This window comes from Camelus dromedarius, chromosome 16 (assembly GCF_036321535.1).
Source record: "Camelus dromedarius isolate mCamDro1 chromosome 16, mCamDro1.pat, whole genome shotgun sequence".
Lineage (NCBI taxonomy): Eukaryota > Metazoa > Chordata > Mammalia > Artiodactyla > Camelidae > Camelus > Camelus dromedarius.
The window spans coordinates 16,624,909-16,646,342 of NC_087451.1; the positions used below are offsets into that span (position 1 = coordinate 16,624,909).

Genomic DNA, 21,434 nt, shown 5'->3' on the forward strand with positions numbered 1-21,434 from the left:
CATCCTTCCATAAAACAACAACAAAAAAACTCACAAAAATTGTCAGAATCAACTTTCTCAGAACTCTGGAAATTTAACCAATGGGCTTGTGGCAATCTGGGGAGTAATTTATTTAAGAAAAACACATTAACTTCTGTCAGGACAGTGAGATCTGTGTTGCTTTCACTTGTCCTAGACCTTTGCTCTCCATGACAGTGGGAGCCTTCAAACATAGCCCATGTCCTAATAACAAAAACCTTCCCCAACTTGGGAAAGGAGACAGTCACCCACGTCAAGGAAGTGCAGAGTTCCACACAGGATCCACTCAAAGAGGAGCACACCAAGTCACACAGTAATCAAAGTGACAAAAATCAAGGACAAGGAGAAAATATTAAACTTAGCAGTACCAGTACCTCCTCGGAGAATAAATAAATAAGAGTTACCTCCCACCACCAAAACAAAACACAAAGGTAAAAACGGTGCTTTATTAATTAATTAGCTCTTGGCTCATCTTTGAGGGGGACTTCACATTCAAAATAGACTCTAGCACACCTCTCACTTGTTCACCTGGGGTTTGTCAATAACATAGAGGTTTCATTCAAGAAACCATCTGAGTTATAATTACCTGAAACTCACCCAGGCTTTGTGGGTCTTGAACCTCACCTACTTGGGAAAAATCCTGTCTAATAAAAACATGCAAAGTTATGAACACAAAAATCGCTAGGACCCATCCCAAGACCTTGGAAGGGACCTAGGCAAGTGGGGAGCCCTGCAGCTTCAGCTTCATTTAATTGATCATAAATCCACCTCAGCTGGGGCCCTTTTCCAGACTTATTTAATGCAGGGATAAATATTATTTGAACTTATAAACACCTCAGTAATGTAATAGGCAACAAAATGACAACTCAAGGGGTGGCACATTCTAGACTTTCTAGATTTGGTACAAAACAAAGGAGGAGCCCAGCCCCCAGCACACACTTACTGTATTCTCACAATCTTTTGAAAGTAACTGTGAATGAATTTTAGGAAAACAATATTAATTTATTTCCAACACCAGCTCTGATTCTTTCATTAACTTTTTCTGCCACTTCAGATGAACACAGAAATTCAAGAAGATCAGGCTCGTGCCTCTTGCATGACCATCCTTTCTAACCCACCACTCATTTTCTGCTTCCTTGCTTCCCTACTTGGCTACCCTGCTGCAGAGATGCTAGCATTGCTCTCATAAGTTTTACCATCAATTTTCTTCCAGTATGAAAGTTTCTTGGGGACAAAATCTTTGGCCTATTCTTCTTTGTAACCCCAGCACTTAGTGAAGTGCAGACACACAGTGCACATGGCACTCAGCGGATGTTTTCCAATAAATTCAGTCATTTTTATCAATTGTGATTCCACAATTCTTTTTCCCCTGGCTCGCCTACAGAACCATAAGGAAACTTAGGTTCTTATGAGACTCTTGGTGTTATAAAATGTTTAGGAAAGGTCATGAGTTTAAGACATGGTACCAATGCTACTAAAACCTCTTGGCGGAGGGACCTAAGGAGCCCACTGCCCGGTGCACTGGCAAGAGAAAAACTGACCCTCCATTCTCTTTCCACAAGTTAGGCACCAGCAAGCTAATGAAGGGGGGAGGGAGGCTGCCCCTGGTGGGCATCTGCAGAACTGTTAGTCCAGCTCCAGACGCACCCTCGACACCTTCATTAACCCAAAGTGAACTTTGTGAAACTGCATTTCTGAACCAGAAGACAAATAGGAGAGTCTTTTCCAAAGCCTGATTTAGAGGAGGCTCTTCACCTTGAGTCTAAAATCCCCTTCAGGCCACTGAACCTACCTGCTGTCATCTGCTTGTGACATGGAGAAATCACAGAATTTTCAAGGTTCTGAAAAACCCACACTTCTTATTAGAAGTAGTCAGAAAAGAAAGTATAGAGAATTCAGCTATAGCAATGTATCTTCTTTATATTTTTCACATTACAGCTTAACACAAACATCCATACCTCAAAGGTTCCTATTGGCCACAGATCATTCACCTCAGACTAATATAGACTTTTTGAAAAATAATGTTTTGTGTAGTTGGGAAGAGAGGTGGGTGTCCAGGAATTCTTTCCGCTTTACCATTTAAAAGAAGCTAATACTTGAGAAGGCACCCATACCTATTGCTCCCTGAAGAATTTTGGGCTAAACTTAGTTCTTTGCAGCTCTGTGCTGCATAAATTTTAAGTAGTTAGGAATTTTGCACATGAGCAGGAATTAAAATCAAAAGTGTAATTTCAAGTACTATTTGCATATTGGAGCAACAACAATGGGATTCCATGACAATGCTAATTTGAGTGTTCCTGTTGGGTGCTTTTTATTTTATTGCTCGTGCCAAACATCAGTACTAGGGAAAGCAAAGTGTTCCATATATGAGTTAGACAAGTCTCATGGCCTCTTTGTACCTTAGTTTTCTCATTAAAAAAAAAAAAAAGAAAAAAAAAGAATGGATTTCAAGACATAATTTCTAGAATCCATAGTGAGCTTACACCCAGATAACCAATTACCAATAACCAAAACATAGTTTTTTACATGTATTTATCTATTGCACTTACATCATCTGTAAAAACTGCATTCCATGCCAGGCCTGGAACGTTCCAAAGCTCAGGTCTACTATTAAATTACAACCAAGATTGCTAGAAAAAAGAAAAAAAAAAAAAGACACGAGCAAAAGAAGAAGAAAAAAATATCCTATCAGAACTTTAACCTTTGGCAGTAATTCTAATTTATATACAATGAAACATGACCTCATTATCCTTTCAATACACTAAAGAAATCTCAGTGTGGAAAATAGTTGCTTGTGAGTTATAGTTTCATGATTATATACATGGTGCATTAGATACAAAACGGTAAATCCTCAATAAATATTTGCGATAAGTGATCCTTTCTTCTCTAGCAAAGGGCAGTACTACTGACATTTTGGGCCGGACAACTTTTTGTTGTGGGGGGCTGTCTAGTACCCTGTAGGGGGTTTAGCAGCATCTCTGGCCTCTGTCCACCAGAATGCAGCAGCATACCTACAGTTCTGATAACCAAAAATGTGTCCAGACATTGCCAAATGTCATCTGAGTGCAAATCTTTGTGAGAGACAAAAAGGGTTAGCTACATAATTCTAGTAGATTTCTAAACAAAAATTTTAATGTTTCCAAATCAGTAGCAAATTAATTTTTTATAATCATATTTATAATTTTATAAAAATTCCCAACATAATGAAGTTATAATTGTAACTTACACAAACTCCAGAAAAGGTAGTGATTCAAATGTACCGCTTTCAATAAACTGTATTTTATTGCAAGATAAATCTCTAGGAAAAGGAAAAGGAAAAGGAAAATATTGCCTCAATTAGCTACTAGATATCTAATTAGTATGAATAACTACTAGAGGTTAGAATAATAATAATGAATAAGCAGCTTCTATATAACCACTAATCCTTATGAATTGTTATTTAAACCTTCCAAAGCCCCTAACCCTGCCCTCGCCTGTCTTAAGAGTCTCACTTTCATTATGTTCACTAACAAAACATACACCTGTATGGATCTTGGTAGATGTTGGAGGTAATCTTTCCTCAGAGCAGAAGAATTCATTAGATAACCTTTCATAGTCCAACAAATTCTGGATGATAAACTCAAAGTTTTTAACCTCCATATAGAATTATAATGTTTAATGTGAAAATGAATACTCTATTTACATACCTCCCAGTTTAATTCTGTTTTTCTATGCCAATTCAATACCAGAAGAAATAAAAGATAGCCTTTCATATGACTTGAAAGGAATTGCTCCTCTTATTAATGTGTAACTTGAACTAATTCAGTGTTACACCAAAATATTGACTTTTATTTGAAACACCTGCTCTTGACTATAGCTGGCTATCTTATGTCCACTGATCCTTAGCCTCCCCTTTCTCCTGGGTGGGTGCAACTGTCTTCTGACTGGTGTTTGCACCTCTAGTCTCTTCCTTTCTCAGCCATCCTGTACAGTCACCAGATTAACTCTCCAGATGTGGTTCTCAAATACCAGCATCACTTGTGAACTTACTGAAGAAATGCTCAGCTCTACTCTGGACCAACTGAATCAGCGACTGTGGGGCACAACTTGTGCCTTAACAAGCCCTCCAAGTGACTGATTCTGCTGCAGGCTCGAGTCTGTCCGACAGCACTGCTGTGGGAACGGGGCAGCCTGGCGTGTTACCCTCGGCATGGCCTTCAAAGCCCTAGATGATCTGGTCCTAATCTACTCTTCCTACTGGTACTCTCCAGGTACTCAAAGCATGTTTCCTGTGTTTTGCCTCTCTCCTACCTTCTTTCTGCAAATGTACTCTTCCCAAGATGTCTGTCTGATGACACACAGTGGCCGTTTAAGGTCCTGTTCAAACAGCGCTGCTCTAACATTTTCCCTGATCCAGTTTGGAGTCTTTCTTCCCTCTTCTGAGCTCCAAAACCAACTTAGAGCTCTCATTGCTCCTCTCCACTTCTTTTTTTCTTATATAGCTGTTTTTGCAGCCCATTTCCTCTGAGTATAAACTCCTTGAATGTATGGACTAGACCTGCTCATGTGCATTGTCTATCATGTTTAAAGCCAATGTGTGGACACAAAGCAAAGTCAGATAGTTTTTAAAATAAACAATTAGCTGGGGAGTGAACAGGAGGAAGAAAATGACTGTTTTAGAAGAAACACCCCCTTTTCTACGCCTCTGCAGCACTCTGTCATCCACTTAGTGTTTCTGCATGACGGTTTGAGCTTACGTTTTTTTTTTTGGTTTTTTTTTTCCCTGTAAGATCAGGATTTCCTAGAAGGAATTGTTTTACCTATCTTTGTGTTTACAACACTAGGCACACTGCTCGGCATATTCTTTTTTACTGATTGACATTTTTTTTAAATGAGTGAGGATAACTTATGCTAACACGAAATAATCTGCTAAGAGGGTATTTCATAGTAGAAGTAATTAATGGCCCAATCCACTGAGCAGTTATCTCATTTACTTTTCTCCAAACTGTGTTTCTAAGGTTTGGAGCCCAGATGACAGAGGGACCCAAGAAGACTAATACAAAAGTGGTTGCCCCTTAAGGCTTGGATTGTTTGATAGTTAAAAGGACTATTTTTAGGGCCATATGAGGCTCCTTATGCCCACTTCCCTTAGCCTTCTATATTTGCAAGAAGAATCTCTTTGCTAAAGAGCATCATTAGTTAGCTTAGTAAGGATTAATGACATACACAGCTCTGGATGCCACGGAGAAAGGATAAAAATTGATCTTTTATAGCAGAGAACACAGTATCTCCTTATCTCTAAATTAACAAAAGTACTATGCAAGCATTTCTTTCCTTGTACAATGACAAAGCAGAGTTTTCCTTTTTGTAAATAGTGAAGTTAGGGACATTTCTAATATGCTTATTTGGTGTAAACAGTTGTAACTATACCACTTTAACCAGCAACTTAAACATTTTTAATATTGGTATAACAATTCCTGCATTGAATCCTTAACATCAGTCTGTTCTCTTGGTAACTTGATATGTTCTGGACAATACTGTTTACATAATTCATCTACTTTAACATTTAATATTTAAATGTGAATTTAATTTAGATGAAAATTATGAGTTAATGGCATTCATATTAATGTAAGTGTTCTATATTTTCTGGTCCTCTAGGTGACAATCTCAGCTTTACTTTAATTCCTCTCATTCTACTAAAGCACCTTTTTCACACCTTTTCTGTGAAGGCCACACAGTGAGTACGTGAGGCTGTGCAGGCCACACACAGTCTCTGCCGTGTGTTTTCCTTTGTTTTTTTCCCCTGTTTTCCCACTTACAGCCCTTTAAACATCATCCTTAACTTGTGTGCTGTCAAATACAGATCATGGGAAGGATCTCATCCGTGGGCCATAAACTAAATGTAAGTGGATGGTATAAGAACACTTACATAATAAGGTTCATATGGGTGTCTATAATTGCTCAGACCACATTACCACTTTTCCTCTACAACTAAAAGGTAATTTTTTATCTATATAAATTAAAAATTAAAAATGAATAGGAGGTATTTGATGCTAGAGAGATGGGCTGGGACCCTACAGACTTAGAGAATTATAGAATTTTATTGCTCAAAAAAACTGTAGAGGTTATTTAATTTAAACCCCTTAATTACTTTATCGATGATATAACTAAGAACTCATAAATAAAAGATTAACTAATTAACTTACAAATACTGCAGGGCTAGCAAGCCTTTAAATGAATCCTTACGCAACTCAGTCAAAGAATTATCTCTGAGAATTCTGAAAAATGAAAAGGTTATTTTTGGATCAATATGCAAAACAACTACAATTATTTACTACATAGGACTAAGTCATATATGTAGGGGAAACCTGGGTAACGGTGCCACCTAAATACCCTAATTCTTATTTTAGATATGGTGATCTCCACTCCGGTTTCATTTAATCATTTCTTCTCACGTCTACCTTTGTGTCCATCCCTTTCCATTACACACACACACACACACATGCACACACGCACGCACACGCACACCCCTATCCACTCTTCCTCACCAAATCATGTATTTAAGGCCTACTCTGCAGATCACAAGTCCTTGGTTAGAACCCAACTCTGGGCAGCACTGAGGCTGCAGAGCTGCCATGCCTTTCTCGCTTTTCCCAAACTGCATGTGGAAGTCCCAGAGGATATTAGGGCTGGAAATGAAGTCATTTGATTTTTTTTCCCCACTGAAATTTTTTTCAAGATTAAAATGTACGTAAAATATACAAACCTGTTCACTTTAATAATTAGAAATCCCCATGTAACACCATCCACTTCAAGAAAGATCACAGCCAGCACCCCCGGAGCCCCCGCTGTGCTCCTTCCCAATTACAGCCCTCTCCCTAGAGGGAACCACTATCCTGACTTTAATACTACTTCCCTTCCTTTTCAAATGTAGTTTTGCCTTTTATACATCAGCCACAAAGAATATAATTTATTCTTGCTTCTTGAACTTTATGTGAGTGGAATGACTTATGTATTATTCTCTATGTTCTTTCATTCAACAATATTTTGTAAATTTATTTTGTTCTTGCATGTAGCATGTAGTGCTGCATGTCTAGCAACATGTGGCTACTGAGTACTTGAGTGGCTAATGTGCCTAAGGAGTTGAATTCTAATTTAATTTACTTATTTTTAAAATTAAAATGTAAAAACTGATACTCAATGTAATTATCGGAAAACTTAAACTGTGTTTGCAACAATTTGGGTATGTGATACAACTTTTCAACTGTAAATTTTAAGAAATCTAAATACAAATAAAATTTAGCAACAAAATTGAGATTTCAGAGTACGGACAAAAAGTATGGAGACTCTCTCATTAATTTTTATACTGATTACAGGTAGATATGACAATACTTTGGATATTTTTGAAGACTTAATACAAAAAGATGTAGAATATCTTATCAACAATGTAATTTGGAAGTTATACTTATGATTTGTCTATTCAAGTTGAATAATACAAACTGCCATAAAAAATGCCAGTTAACTGCTTTGAATATAGCCTTCCCCCTAAAATCATTATCTTATTTAAGCTGACTTATCTACAAATCAATTTAAAAAAATAGAAAAATGAAAAGAGGACAGACAATTCAGAGATGAAATACAAATGCTCAACACACATATAAAGATATTTAAATTCACAGGTACTCAGAAAAATTCAAATTCAGATGGAACCCCTTTTATTCACCCTTCAGATCAGCCCAAAACATGGAGAACATCCAGCAGTGGAAGGCTGTGGGGAAACAAAGGCTGTCAGGGAGTGCTGACTGGAGTGTCAACTGGCACAACTTGCTTGAGGGCAATTAGAAGTTTGTCTCTACATAGTCTTCACCCCAACAATCCCATTTCTACATATCTATTCTACAGAAATACCTGACAGGTTCACAAAGATGCATGCACAAGGATGTTCATTGCAGCAGTGTTTGTAACAAGAAAACTGGACATAATCTAAACACCTTTCAATACGGGCATTATTAAACTGATGCGTCCATACTATGGAATATTATGTAGGAGTTTAAATAAATGGGGCAACCCTCTATGTACTGGGAGGGAAAGAAATCTAAGATGTATCGTGACATTAAAGAATCATGTTGCAAGATTTTAATCACTTAAGTAAAAAGATATAATAAAGTCACACAACTAACTTATTTTGTTATCTGTAAATGTGTATGTAGTCAAATACATGGAAAAGAGTCTGGAAGGACTGTTTTACTAAACTCCAAACTGTGTGGGTGGGGGATTAAGGCACAAGGAGGGTTTTCACTACACCTGTTATTTCATTTTTCTATATGGAGAATATAATCATGTATTATTGGTGTAATGGAAAATAAGTTTAAGTTGGTTCTTGCCTATTTGAATGAGGGCCTGCCAAGTTTAAGTTTTTAAATAAAAACAGAATTTCAATCAATAGTTTGGTTTGGAATGTGAAGGGGCAAATACCTTTTAACACAGCTGTTGACCTCAGAATTCTGGACCAAGAAGAATCTGACAAGGCAGTTAGTGTTTTGTATGCATATTTGGAGAGAATATACTCACAGTTTCTCAGTCCAGCGGTAAGGCTTCCAAGTATTTTCATCAATGTAAGAAATAGAGTTTCCTTGGAAATCTCTGTGAAGAAACAGTTCATATCCTTAAATAGGTAGGGAGAGAACGAGCAGACTAAGTGAGAGAATCATGGCAACCTTGTGGGGAATACTCAAGTGCAGAAAAGACCAGCTTTCTACCTCCCACAGCTTCTCAGCTTCCCAGTGGGCACAATTCCTAAAGATACAATAAAGATATAATGTGAGGCCACTGGCACAAGCAATGAGGCATCTCCTCAGAACCTGAACTTTCTGTCCGTCCAATTTCTTGGATATATATTGCCAATTGTTTTGAATGTAAGTCTTTTTTCTCCCAAAGACACTTATATGTCTAAAATGACTCCTACAAATCAATGATAAAAATGGCAAAAATGTATCATTATCAGCAAGTAAAGAAATCTTATGCCAGGTAACACCAAAGCTTTGGCTCAGTGCCCTCTAAATCTCTCCAGGTATTGGAAGGACATGGGCAGTTAGAAATTAGAGACTATTATGGAAATATCTCTCAGACATATTGCATAAGGAAAAGCACAGATCACTGAGCAAGGAGTAAAGTTATTACCTCATTAGGGGAAAAAATACAAAGGAAAGAGACTGGAAGGAAGGACACACATCCAAATAGTAAAATAGTTCTCTTATGGGTGGGAGGGAGGGTAGGGAGAGAATGTCACATTTTAGCCTGTATACTTCTATGACATTTTCTTTTAAACAGTGAGAATGTATCCATGACTTACACATTTAAAAGAAGCTGTTAAGTGCTTGAGGTTCAGTTTCAACCACTGTGGATGGCTTTGAACTTTTACCTTTAGCTTTGTCCTCTTCCCTCAGCCACAACCATTTAGTTTATATACACAATTTTCAGGGGGATCAGAAATAAGTCAAAACAGATACCTGTCTGCCCACCTGCCTATGGGACATTTCCACTCAAACAGAAGCCTTCTGGTTGCTTTATGTTCATCAATAAAACTGAATCCATTTCCCTCAAACTGGCTCTCCTTCCCAACTGTATTTCCACCTGTTGTACCACATCATTCTCCTCATCAACATATTTGATTTTTCTCTCCTGTACCCCTCATCCCCTGACTCTAGGCAGTTACTAAACCTTGTCAGTTTTCCCTTTGTCGTGCTCTCAGGATTTCCTTCTCCTCCCGTCACAACCACGCTAACTCAGCCTGTTCTCACTCTCCTCCTAGGTTTTGCTACAGCATTCTGTTTGGTCTCCCTGAATCCAACCTTCCTCTCTAGATCACACTACAGATGGAATCTAAAATAAACTTCTTGTTTTCATCATTTCTCTCTTTACCTTGAAAACTTTCAATGGCTCCCCACATCTTATACCATATTTTTCAAACCCCTATTTGTAACAGTCAAGGTTTTTCATAGCATATCTTTCATTGGTGCTTAACCCAGTACTTCACAGCTAGACTGATCTCTTAAATCCTGATAAGTCCTGCAGCCACACCTTTCCCTAGCCTGCACTCTCTATTTTCACTCTAACAAGTCATAGCCAGCCTTTAAGTTCCAGCGACAGTTTTAGCTTATCCATGCAGTTTCCCCTGACCTCCACACCCCAGTGATTCCAGGTTCTGGTTAATTTCAGCACCCCTCTGTATCTTTTAATACTCAATTACACATCACCTCCCTTTTAAGGCGTGTTCTCATTCCTCCCACCTATCACTGTGATGTTCTGGAGACAATGCCATATTTCTGTGGCTCCCACAGTACTTAGCCCTGGGTTGGGCATAAAATGGATGCTATACATAGAAATACTGAGGGCAAAGATGAGTAATCAATATACCTGAGGGACTGAATAAAAATAATGGCTAACACTCAGATATATGCTAGGCACTGATATAAGAGCTTTACATGTATTAACTCTTCTAAATCTCACAATAATCCTATGAGATAGTGGCTATGATTATCCCCACTTTCCAGATGAGGAAACTGAGTCACAAAGCTAATAAATGGCAGACCTGGATTGACACCCAGGTAGTCTGACTCCAGAATCTCTACTCTTAACCACTTTGTTGTATTAACACCAATGAGATGGGGAGAGGGACATGTTGCTGTAATGAGGATGGAGCAAAAATGGGAGAAGAGAAGATGTTAAGAAGTTAACTAATGGAGTAAAAAATGGAGAAGGAAAAAGAGTAGGGGCAGTTATAAGTAAAAGACTGGAGAAGAAGAAACAATAGTAAGAAGGCGAATGAAGGTAAGAAATTGCTTATAAGACAAACAAAAGGTAAAAACAGTCAGCCAGTGTGAGCTAGGGAGATGAGGAAGACCCAGGAAGACCTCGAAGAAAGGCTGCCAGGTCAGGCAGGAGGCAGAGAACAAATGAGGAAAAGCAGTTCTTACAGGATGGTGAAGGTGCCGTTGTAGCTGCTGGGCTGCGGCACGGGCACTGTCTGGAGCCTCTCCTCTGGGCTGAGACCAGTGCAGGACAAGATCTCATTACTGCACATGCAGAGCTCACAGATGTCCACACTTGTGGGAGCGCTCTGTTCCGGTTGCTCCTTTTCTGAGGTGTATGGTACAGAATGCACCACCGAAGGCTCAGCCGAAGCAGGTGTTTTCAGTGACCCTGGGTGCCGAGTTATGGTATCTACCTGACCTACAGGGGGAACTGTGACTCGAGTCAGGTCTGGATGTGCAAGTGCCACCTCAGGAGGAGGAGCTGTAGTCTTCTGGAGGACTGTAGAATGTTGAGCCTCCATAGCAGGTTCTGAAGTCATGGTTAGCTCCAGGTCTACGTGATGAGGTGTGACGCTGGACGGTGTTGTGTGCTGACCTTGACCCTTACTTGAAGTCGGAATGGTCACCTCCTGATGGGGTGGATATTCAACAACAACCTCCTTTGGTGGCTCTGGAGGCTGAGTTGGGGTCTCCTGCTTGGTCGGAGAAGGTTCAACATCCACACTGGATGCTCCAGTTACAGTAACTTCCAGGTCCACAGCGTGAACTGTGACTGGAGTGATGCTTAAAGGGGTGAGTGTCACCTCAGGGCGTTCTGGAGGGGGCGATGTGGAATGTTCAGCTTCCGTAGTAGGTACTGAAGTCATGGTAAGCTCCAGATCCAAAGGTTTATCTATGACACTAGATGACATTAGATGCTCAGGGTGATCCTGGTCTGGTGTGGGAACTGTCACCTCCTGATACAATGAAGGCTGATGGGGCTCTGGAGGCCAAGTTGGGGTCCCCTGCGTGGTTGGAGAAGGTCGAGCCTCTGTATCAGGTTCTGGACTTAGTGAAAGTTCCAGATCCAGAGGCTGAACTGTGAACTCAGTCATGGCTGGATGCTGAGCCAGCACCTGCTCTGCCTGTGGAGGTGTCACCTCCATGTACGTTGGATGAGATGTCGTCTGCTGCAGGGCTGCAGAGTGTCCAGCCTCTGTAAGAGGCCCTGGAGTCACGGTAAGCCCCAGGTCCAAAGCTTTATGAGTGACACTGGGCGAGCTGGAATGCTGAGCGTGATTCTGTCCTGGTCTTCCAACTGTCATCTCAACCTCCTTAGGTGGCTCTGGAGGTTGAGCCGGGGCTTCCTCCTGGACCGAAGAAAGCCCCACCCCCTCAGGGGGACCTGTAGTCTGAGCTGTGGCCTCTTGTTGTCCTGGGAAAGATTCAACCCTCCCAGGGTGCTCCGGAGATGGAGAAAGAGGCTTAGACTGGACTGGAGAAATTTCAGCCTGCTCGGGGGAAACGGGAAAATGAGCAGAGCCCTCCTGCTGCTCTGGGGAACTTTCAGCCTCCTTAGCAGGCTCTGGAGTGATGACAACTGTGAGATCCAGGGGTTTGCCTATGGTACTAGGCATCACTGGATGCTGAGCTTCACCTGGCCCTGCAGGTGAGAACGTCACCTCATTATGTACTGGATGTTGAGCTGTGGCAGATGTAGAGGTCTCTGGAGGCTGAGTTGGGGGCTCAAGCTGGACTGGAGAAGGTTCACCATTTCCTGAGGGGGCTGGAGGCTGTTCCGGAACCTCCTGCTCGACCAGTAACGGTTCCAACTGCTCAGGGGACCCTGCAGACTGAGATGAGGCCTCCTGTTGGGGCGGAGAAGGTCCAGCTTCACTTGTGGGCCCTGAAGTTATGGTGAGTGCAAGGTCCACAGGTTTAACAGTGACACTGGGCCACTGCAGAGACTGAGCTTGATCCTGGCCTGGAGGAGAAGCTGTTGTCACATGATCTTGAGAATGAGCTGGAGAGGGTTCGGCCTCAGCGGGAGACTGTGGACGCTGAGCTGTGCTTTCCTGCTGGGTTGCGGAAGGCTCTATCTCTGCTGGAGACTGAGCTGGGCTCTCCTGCTGGGTGGCTGGGTTCACCACCTCAGGATGCTCTGTGGGCTGAGCTGGGCTCTCCTGCTGGGTTGAGAAGGGTACAACTTCCCCATTAGGCTCATAAGGCTGAGCCGGTCGTCCCTGTTCACCTGGAGAAGGCTCAGCTTCCTCAGGAGGCTCTGGAGGCTGACCTGTGGCATCCTGCGGGGTTGGAGAAGGTTCTGCCTCCACAGAATATTCAGGAGGCTGAGGCCGGGGCTCCTGCTGGGCTGCGGTAAACTCGCCTTCCTTAGCAGGCTCTGGAGTGACCATAAGTTCCAAATCCACAGGTTTAAGTGTAACACTGGACAGCTTGGAGTGAGCTGGATACTTACTTCCATGTCGAGCTACTGCCTCGTCACTCGGTGGAAACTGATGTACATTCTCACCAGGGGACCCCGGAACTTGCGCTGGGGCCTCTTGCTGGAGTGGGGCAGAGTCATACTCAGGGCGCTCTGCAGGCTGAGCCTGGGCCTCCTGAGGGAATGGAGGAGGTTCCGCTTCCTCAGGATGCTCTGCAGGCTGAGCCTGGGTCTCCTGCTCAAGTGAAGGTTGCACCTCCTCGGGGCTCTCTGGAGGCTGAGACGCAGCTTCCTCCTGGACTGGAGAAGGTTCCACCTCCTCAGGGCTCTCTGGAAGCTGAGGCAGGGCCTCCTGCTGGGCTGTGGTAAACTCGCCTTCCTTAGCAGGCTCTGGAGTGACCGTAAGTTCCAAATCCACTGGTTTAAGTGTAACACTGGATGGGTTGGAGTGAGCTGGATACTTACTTCCAGGTCGAGCTGCTGCCTCATCTCTCGCTGGAAACTGAGGTACAGTCTCACCAGGGAACCCCGGAACTTGCGCTGGGGCCTCTTGCTGGAGTGGGGCAGAGTCATACTCAGGGCGCTCTGCAGGCTGAGCCTGGGCCTCCTGAGGGAATGGAGGAGGTTCCGCCTCCTCAGGATGCTCTGCAGGCTGAGCCTGGGCCTCCTGCTCAAGTGAAGGTTGCACCTCCTCGGGGCTCTCTGGAGGCTGAGACGCAGCTTCCTCCTGGACTGGAGAAGGTTCCACCTCCTCAGGGCTCTCTGGAGGCTGATAGGGGGCCTCCTGCAGAACTGGAGAAGTTTCAACCACATTAGTGACCTCTGGATTTATAGTAAGTGCCAGATCCACAGGGTTAACACTGACACTGTGCAGGTCTGACTGCTGAGCTTCATTCTCATTGGGACCATGAGGCCTTAATTGTTCAGCTAAAAGCTCCTGAAGCCCTCCCTCCCCCCAAGGGACTGCAGCGCCTACTTCCTCAGGGCCCTCTGAAGGCTGAGACAGAGCCCCCTGCTGAAGTGGAGCTGGTTCTGTCTCTTCAGTGGCCTCTGGACGCTGAGCCTGGGCCTCTGCCTGGGGCGGAAAAGATTCAACCTTCCCAGGGGTCTGTGGATTTTGAGCAGGACCCTCTTGCTGGGGTGGAGACTCAACCTCCTGAGTGGGCTCTGGACGCTGAGCCTGGGCCTCCTGCAGGGATGAGGACATTTCAGCCTCCTCAGGGGGCTCTGGAGGCTGATCTGGGCTTCCCAGAAGATCCAAAGGTAGATCTATATCTACAGCTTTGATCTTATTACCTTTAGGTCGAGACAGAGCTGGGGCCTGATTCTGATCCCAGCCTAGCACTGGAACCTCCTCTGGGAGCTTTTGATGCTGGGTTATCCTGTCATTCTCACCTTGACGTGGAACAGCAACATCTTCATATGGCCCTGCAGGCAGCTCTCCATTTGACTCTAAGTCTGGGTACAGGAGCCAAGTCTCAGCTGACTCCTGTGTGGAAGAATTAAACTCCCCTGATTGTGAGTTGGGGGTCTGCTGGACAGAGCCCAGGGACCACCTCAGGGGCCATCCCTGGACCAGCAGCCAGAGTGGTTGCCAAGCAAAGAGCTGCAGCAGCCAAAAATACTGGGGAAACATAACACAAAGACGATTCGGGCACAGTGACACAGGCTAGTAGGAAACTGGCCAGGCACACTGAACAGACACCGAAGCGAAATGGCAGCTTGGCTACACGTGCGCCCCTCCCCTGCCTCATGCCCCACCTTGTAGTGACACCTCTTTTATTAGGTCAGAGTGAAGATGCAACCACAGTCAGGCTTTTTCCCAGGGTCCAAGCCATCCTTCCCCCAGCAAAGGTGACACTTACCTCCTGCCAGGCCCTCTCTCCAACCCCAGCCTGGCCCCCCAGCAGAACGAGGCAGGATTTGGGCTGCAGACCAGAGTGGCCCCAGGCTCCAGCAGCGCAGGGGTGGGGGTGAGGTGGTGCAGAGCTTCCCAAGGAAGTCACAGGGCCCGGCCTTCAGGAAGATTCAGAAGTGCTAGCCCAGTTCTGGGCATCTGAACTCCTCCTCCTCAAAGCTGACATCTGAGAGACATTCTTCCTCCCCTTGGCCACACTGCTTCCAAGAAAAGTAGCTGACCTACAAAATGAGCACCAGTCAGGGCGGCGGGAGGGGAATACACCTTACAGTTAGATATTTTAAAATGTTGCCATGTCCTCTGAACTCTCAGCATCCATGTCTGATTATAAAATTCACCACTCTATTATTAGGGGTTACCACTGAATCAGTGATGACTCCAAAGTTTCTGCAGGAATGGTTTTGGAGTAGGTGAGCAATTCACCCTGAGAAAGAGTGTTGGAAACCAAGTGAACAGCTCTTTACATCAGCATGGGAAAATTTGCCCATCTCACCTTGTCTCAGCACAGCCATTAGTCTAGAAACAATTACAATGCCCCTTTTCAGAGGTCTACCCTGTGTGCACACACAGAGAAGTCACCTTGAATGTTAAAGTCAGCATGTTGGGGGGAGGTATAGCTCTGTGGTTAGTGTGTACCTAGCACACACAAGGTCCTGGATTCAATCCCAGTACCTCCATTAAAAATAGTGGGGAAAGGGGTGGGAAGGGATAAACTGGGCATTGGAAATTTGCAGATACTAACACTATAAATAAAATAGACAAGTTTATACTGGGAATGATATTCAGTATCTTCTAGTAACTTATGGTTAAAAAATAAGAAAACAAATCTATGTATGTTCCTATATGAGTGTGTATTGTGCTGTACACCAGAAATTGACACAACAGTGTAAACTGACTATACTTCAATAAAAATATATTTTTAAGAAATAGTATTTATGTAAATAAATAAATAAAAACATGATTACCTCCTCCCTCTCAAAAAATAAAGTCATCATGTTAAATAATTTTCTTGAAATACTGCAGATAGCACCCACTTTACTTCCTTCACAGCCCTTATAATCATCTCTCTAATTTTAGTCATTTTTAATTGTCTGGCACACCCTCTGGTCACTAAACTCCATGGAGAAGGCGCTTCATCTTACTCCCAGCGTTAAGCACATAATGGTTTTTAAATGGAATTGATTCAAAGATTGGCCAATGAGGAATGGCTCTGTTGTTATAATCAGCTTTCTGAAAATTTTAGCATTGATACTGAATCCGTTCCTCTCACATTTCACAAGAAGCTAGACTTCTTAAAGCGCAAACATGGATATGATTGAAGTGTCCCTGATTTAAACTGAATTTAAAATAATTTGGTATAAATTGAATTAATATAATTATCTTGTGCAGAAGTAACTTCAAATACTTTTTCAGAACGTAAGCATCTTGTCTTTCTCTACTTTGTTCCCTTCATAACAAACTTGGCAATGCTGGGTGAGTTACATAATTAGAAATCTAGCTGCACAAGAAGTTCTCAATGACATGAAACACATTTTTACTCCTTAAAAAAATCTTATATGCAGTAGATTAATATTTTCTTTTAGAAATTACTTTGACAACTTAATCCCTAATTCAGGACATCCATATAGTTAATTTATAGAAAGGTTTATCAGTAAAATACTTCACATAAAATATATATGAGATGCTGAGATTTGGTAACAACACACCTTATTTGAAAGGCATTCACAGTTTTCAAATGCTGCAGCATAATCCGACTTTAGGCCATAGTTACTTGGTTCCTAAATGCTTGGGGTTCTTCTTAAGGAGAGTTTTAAAAGACCTGTGTCTTCTCCTGTGTCCACAACTGTAGAATCACATTGATGGCCCTCAGTTCTGCTCTCCAAATTTCAAACAAGTGGTCAGAGCCAAGGGTAAGGACAACCAAGAAAGTCTTAGAGTGGGGAGGATATAGTTCAAGTGGCAGAGAACATGCTTAGCAAGCACGAGGTCCTGGGTTCTACCCCCAGCACCTCCTCTAAAAACAAGTAAATAAATGAGTAAACCTAATTATTGCCCTCGTGAAAAAAAAAAAAAAAAAAAAAAAAAAAAGTCTTACCTAAAACCACAACCAGCAGTTTCTGGAATGCATCTGTCATAGCCTTTTGAATAGCAAGCTTCTGGGTTATCTTCCTTTTCATAAGGTATGATAATGTAATGGCCCTAAATCCAAGAAAAAGAAAGACTTAAAATGCCTATCTGAGTAACTGATTTTTGTTATACATTTAAAAAGAAAAATGCATCTATGATTCTTAGATCACTATCGTAGCAACTAAGGGCAGGCACAACACACACGTGTGGCTGAATGGCTGTTGTAGATACATCCTGGCAGGACAGCTTTTTACCGTCCAGATTGATTCTGGAAGTTCCTGAAGAGCTAGACAGGAGATGCAAGCCAAGAATGTGGCACACATATCACATCAGATTTCAAATGGACAAGCTGAAGCTACACTCCTGCTCTCCCGTGCATAAACGGCTGGAATTGTACAATGAGACAGATTTGGTGGTAGTGCAGATAGTCTGTCCTCTCCCAGAGCATCAGCCACTCAGGTGGATGGTGGAGCCTCCTCCACTCCATTAACAGACCTGCCTCTGACTTAAAACCCTAACCCCAAATGCCACAGGTTCTAGGAAAAAAAAAACTCAGTACCAGCTGGAAAAACCTTTCTAGGGATCTACATTTGATTTTATACACTCAAGTCCTTGTATAGGAAGCAAAGGACTGAACATTTACACAAGAGTTTAAATCTTTAGATGATGATTCTGTTGGGATAAATGAAGGCTACAAGAAATCTGTATTGGAAAGGACTATTTAAGCACAAAACAAATTATTAACCAAAAATGGGGGGAAAAAATTTTCCCTCCTAAGCTTGACAGGTTGTCAGCTCTAAAATTTTAGAGTTAAAGTTTCAATCAGGCATTGCCTAAGATAAGAACCTATATGGCAAGGCTGAAAAACTCTGCTCAGGGCTTTAGTTGCTTAGCCAGGGTGATGATGTAACTGAAAAAAAAAAAAAAGAGTTTTAGAAAGAAAGGAAAAAGGAGAAATCCCACCCCCTCACCACCCACCACACACTGGAAAACAGACCTTCCTCCAGCTTGTGCAAGGGTTCCTCGGCCATGCCAGCTCCAGGACTCCTGCCCTCATAGGACAGCAACAACACCTCTAAAGCACAGAACTCCAGGCTTTGCTTCTGATGTTGTGCCACAATATCTTCATTTTCCCTTTCTTGAAGGTCAGAAAGATCCTGAAGCTGGTAGAATTGTGGTGATGAGTTTTTTTGTTTTTTGTTAATGGAGGTACTGGGGATTGACCCCGGGGCCTCATGCATGCTAAGCACATGCTCTACCACTGAGTTACATCCCTACCCAGGACTCTGAATTAAAGTCAATTCTTCAAGATATTTTCTTATTATGAGTAAAAACTAAACTCCAGCAAGCCCACTTAATAGTAGAGGTGTCCTGTTGCTTCAAAATCAAGTAAGGCTTGCAAATGAATTACTAGATATGGACAACTATTTTTTATTACACACCATACATATACTGGAGAAAATTATGAACACCACCACCAAGTCAATGAGATTATCGTTAATTCCACATGGAAGGTCAATGCTCAGAAACTTGTCTTTCACATCTCCCCACAACCCAGTTCTAATCTTCTCTCTGAAGTCTAGGATTTCAATGTTGAAAGGAGTCTGTTTAGTCAAAGAAAATCTACAGTTTACCTTTATGATCCTTTTTGACCATCCATTGAATCCAAAGTAGTAATTGGCCAATTCTTGGCACCTGGAGCTGCTTAGGGCAAGGGCATTAAGTTCAACTGCCTTACGTCTGGTGCCCAGACAAACCTAAAGACCTAAGAGGCCTAAAAATATCACAACCTGACACAGAGACTTATTTTGGGTACACCTGAGATTTATCAATACCAATTTGATAAGAGTGGTTGTGAAGATTAAATAGGACCACAGTTTAAGCAATGAGTTCATAGGAAGCCCAAAATAAATATTACTTTTAAATCAATACTTTTCTGTATCACTTTCAGGGCCCCTGATTAATCAGAAGGTTTCCCTGACCTCTGGTGGTGAAGGTGATGATGAAAGCAACCAAGGAAGTCCTGCAGAAGCCTATTATAGGCTTGAGGGTAAGCAAAGGAAGTAAATTGTTTTAGTCCTGTCATCCTGTAGCTCCTGCCCGAGAATATGAACTGAAGGGGAGATAAGATGGACCTGCCACTGAAATAGGACCTGAATCTGTAGCAACCCCGCTCCCCAAGTTACTAACCCCTGTGAGAAGGAACACACATACCTCTATACATTTTATAAGCAACTAAATTAGCATTCTTTTAGCATCATCTGCATTAGCAAGCTTCTTTGAGAGTCCAAGTATCTCGTGTTAACTCTCTAAATAACTTACACATTACTCACAACATTGTAAAATGAGTATAACTTAATCAAAAAAATTAAAAAAATAAAATTTAAAAATTTAAAAAATAACTTACACATTACTGTGGATTTCTTACGTTGCTAGTTTTATGTCTCTATTTCAACTTTAGATAGGATGTATAGAAATATATTCAAAGAAATTTAAATAATACAAGTAAAGTCAAAGCATTATTCTTTTTTCTTTTTTCATTCAGCCTCCTTGCCCACAAGACGGGAGGACGTGGTTAACTCCAAAAAAACATGGGCACAGACTAAGAGGCAGACAAGAAAATCATTACAAGTCTCTGCCCAGGGAAGGCAACAGTGCCAGTTGTCTCCTTAAGGATATGCACAGGATGGTTCTTCCCTCACCAGGGGACCAGTCCTAGGGGTCCAATCTCCTGCTCCAGGAGCTAGGTGGTAGCAGAGCCAGCCTTAGGCTGGGTCCCACCCCTGGCTGGGCTCCTGGGGCTGGCCTAGGCTTCGAGTGGGCTCCCTGGGGGAAGTGGAACCAGCAGAGGAAGCCCCTGCTAGGGGAAGACCATGAAGAGAGAAGGGAGCCGCCCTAGCCCTGGCCCCCATCATTCCATGCTTCCCCCTGGTCTAGATCAATCTGACCTGGGCTGACCCTCCCTGCCCCACCCCGGCCCACGCCTTCAGAAGGCTGGCCTAGGGGGGCCCCTGTGTGAGGCACTGGCCTCAAGACCTGATTCTGTAAGATGCTGACAAAAGAAAAAGTAGACATCGAGGCAACAGGAGAGGAACAAAGTAGCCAACACTGGAAGGGACTCAAGACACTAGGACAACCCCATCCCCTACCACTGGGGCACTGGAGCCCCAAAAGCCTGCTGGGCCCTCCAAAACTGTAACAGCCCCTAGAGACCTGGACCTGCCCCTCTCTTCACAAAGATCTTTCTCATCAGGGCCTCCTCATCTCCTGCTGGGTGGGGAAGGGGCCCAGCAGACAATGGGGGAACAATCCTTCAGTCCTGCCCTTCCTCAATGCCTCCCCAATGCACTCCCCTCAGGTTCCTGGGTCTCTCCCTCTCTGTAAAGCACACCACAAACACATCACTGTTCTGAGCAAACAGCACCTCGCTCACTTCTCAAGGCCTGTCCTTAGTCCCACTACTCAATGACGGCCCCTAGCCCCTTCTGCCTCTCTATTCCACACCAGCAGGTCTCACCCTGCTCCTATTCTAATTCACGCTATGAAGCCAGCTACTCTGCACCCCTCACCTCCAATGGCAACAGACCTGCTCCATGCCGCACCTGAACACCACAGCTGTCCCCAGTCACTCCCCACTCTGCACTCCCATCACTCCGACACACTCCCACCTGCCACCACTAACCACTTGGCCCAGTGGAGCTCTGTAAATTTCCCCTTTACTCTGCCTCCACCATTCTCTTCCTCATACCCCATCACCCTTCCTCCACACGCAGTACCCCAACCCCTTGACCCCTGCAGTCCCAGGGTCCAGGCGCTACTGACCAACGTGCCCAGGCCACGGGAGGCCGCGCCTAACGCGGGAACCAGGGGCCTGTGGGTTCAGTTCATGGTTGGGTACAAGGCTGGGGTAGGGGGGGCGGGGCCTGACCAGGGCTCGCGCCTCCTCAGCGGCAGCCGCGGTTCCGCCCGCCGCCGGCTCCTCGGCAGTTGCCGCTTGGCCCGGGGGAAGCTGGAGGCCGTCGCCGCCTGCCCCTCCCCACCTCGGGCCGCCCCAAGCGAGGGGGGAGTTCGGGGGTTGGGGGGTCTCTGCCGGGCGCGCCTGGGCAGCGCACCGTCTGCCTCCCGCCGCCGGAGGGGCGGGCGGGGGGGAGGGGAA

General features: G+C 43.6%; 2 protein-coding genes across 7 annotated transcripts in view; one reads left to right on the top strand and one right to left on the bottom strand.

Moving 5' to 3' along the window:
• The window catches only part of LOC135323208 (leucine-rich repeat-containing protein 37A-like), a 45,250-nt gene extending 24,156 nt beyond the window's left edge, over window positions 1-21,094 (bottom strand). For 2 of the 6 annotated variants that reach the window (XM_064495085.1, XM_064495080.1), the window contains exons 1-9: window positions 18,913-19,649; window positions 18,276-18,441; window positions 17,247-17,350; window positions 15,099-15,372; window positions 10,974-14,722; window positions 8,569-8,640; window positions 6,204-6,275; window positions 3,245-3,316; window positions 2,568-2,648 (exon numbers count right to left, since the gene is read on the bottom strand). In XM_064495085.1, the coding sequence (XP_064351155.1) occupies window positions 2,568-2,648; window positions 3,245-3,316; window positions 6,204-6,275; window positions 8,569-8,640; window positions 10,974-14,440 (3,764 nt within the window). In that variant the 5' untranslated portion in view covers window positions 14,441-14,722; window positions 15,099-15,372; window positions 17,247-17,350; window positions 18,276-18,441; window positions 18,913-19,649. Of the gene's footprint in view, window positions 1-2,567; window positions 2,649-3,244; window positions 3,317-6,203; window positions 6,276-8,568; window positions 8,641-10,973; window positions 14,723-15,098; window positions 15,373-17,246; window positions 17,351-18,275; window positions 18,442-18,912; window positions 19,651-19,685 lie in introns of those variants that run through there. The other 4 variants (XM_064495081.1, XM_064495082.1, XM_064495083.1 and 1 more) reach the window with 4 other exon arrangements.
• Window positions 1-21,434, top strand: part of LOC116157877 (uncharacterized) — a 696,771-nt gene that overhangs the window by 154,442 nt on the left and 520,895 nt on the right. The gene's annotated exons all lie outside the window — the stretch shown is intronic.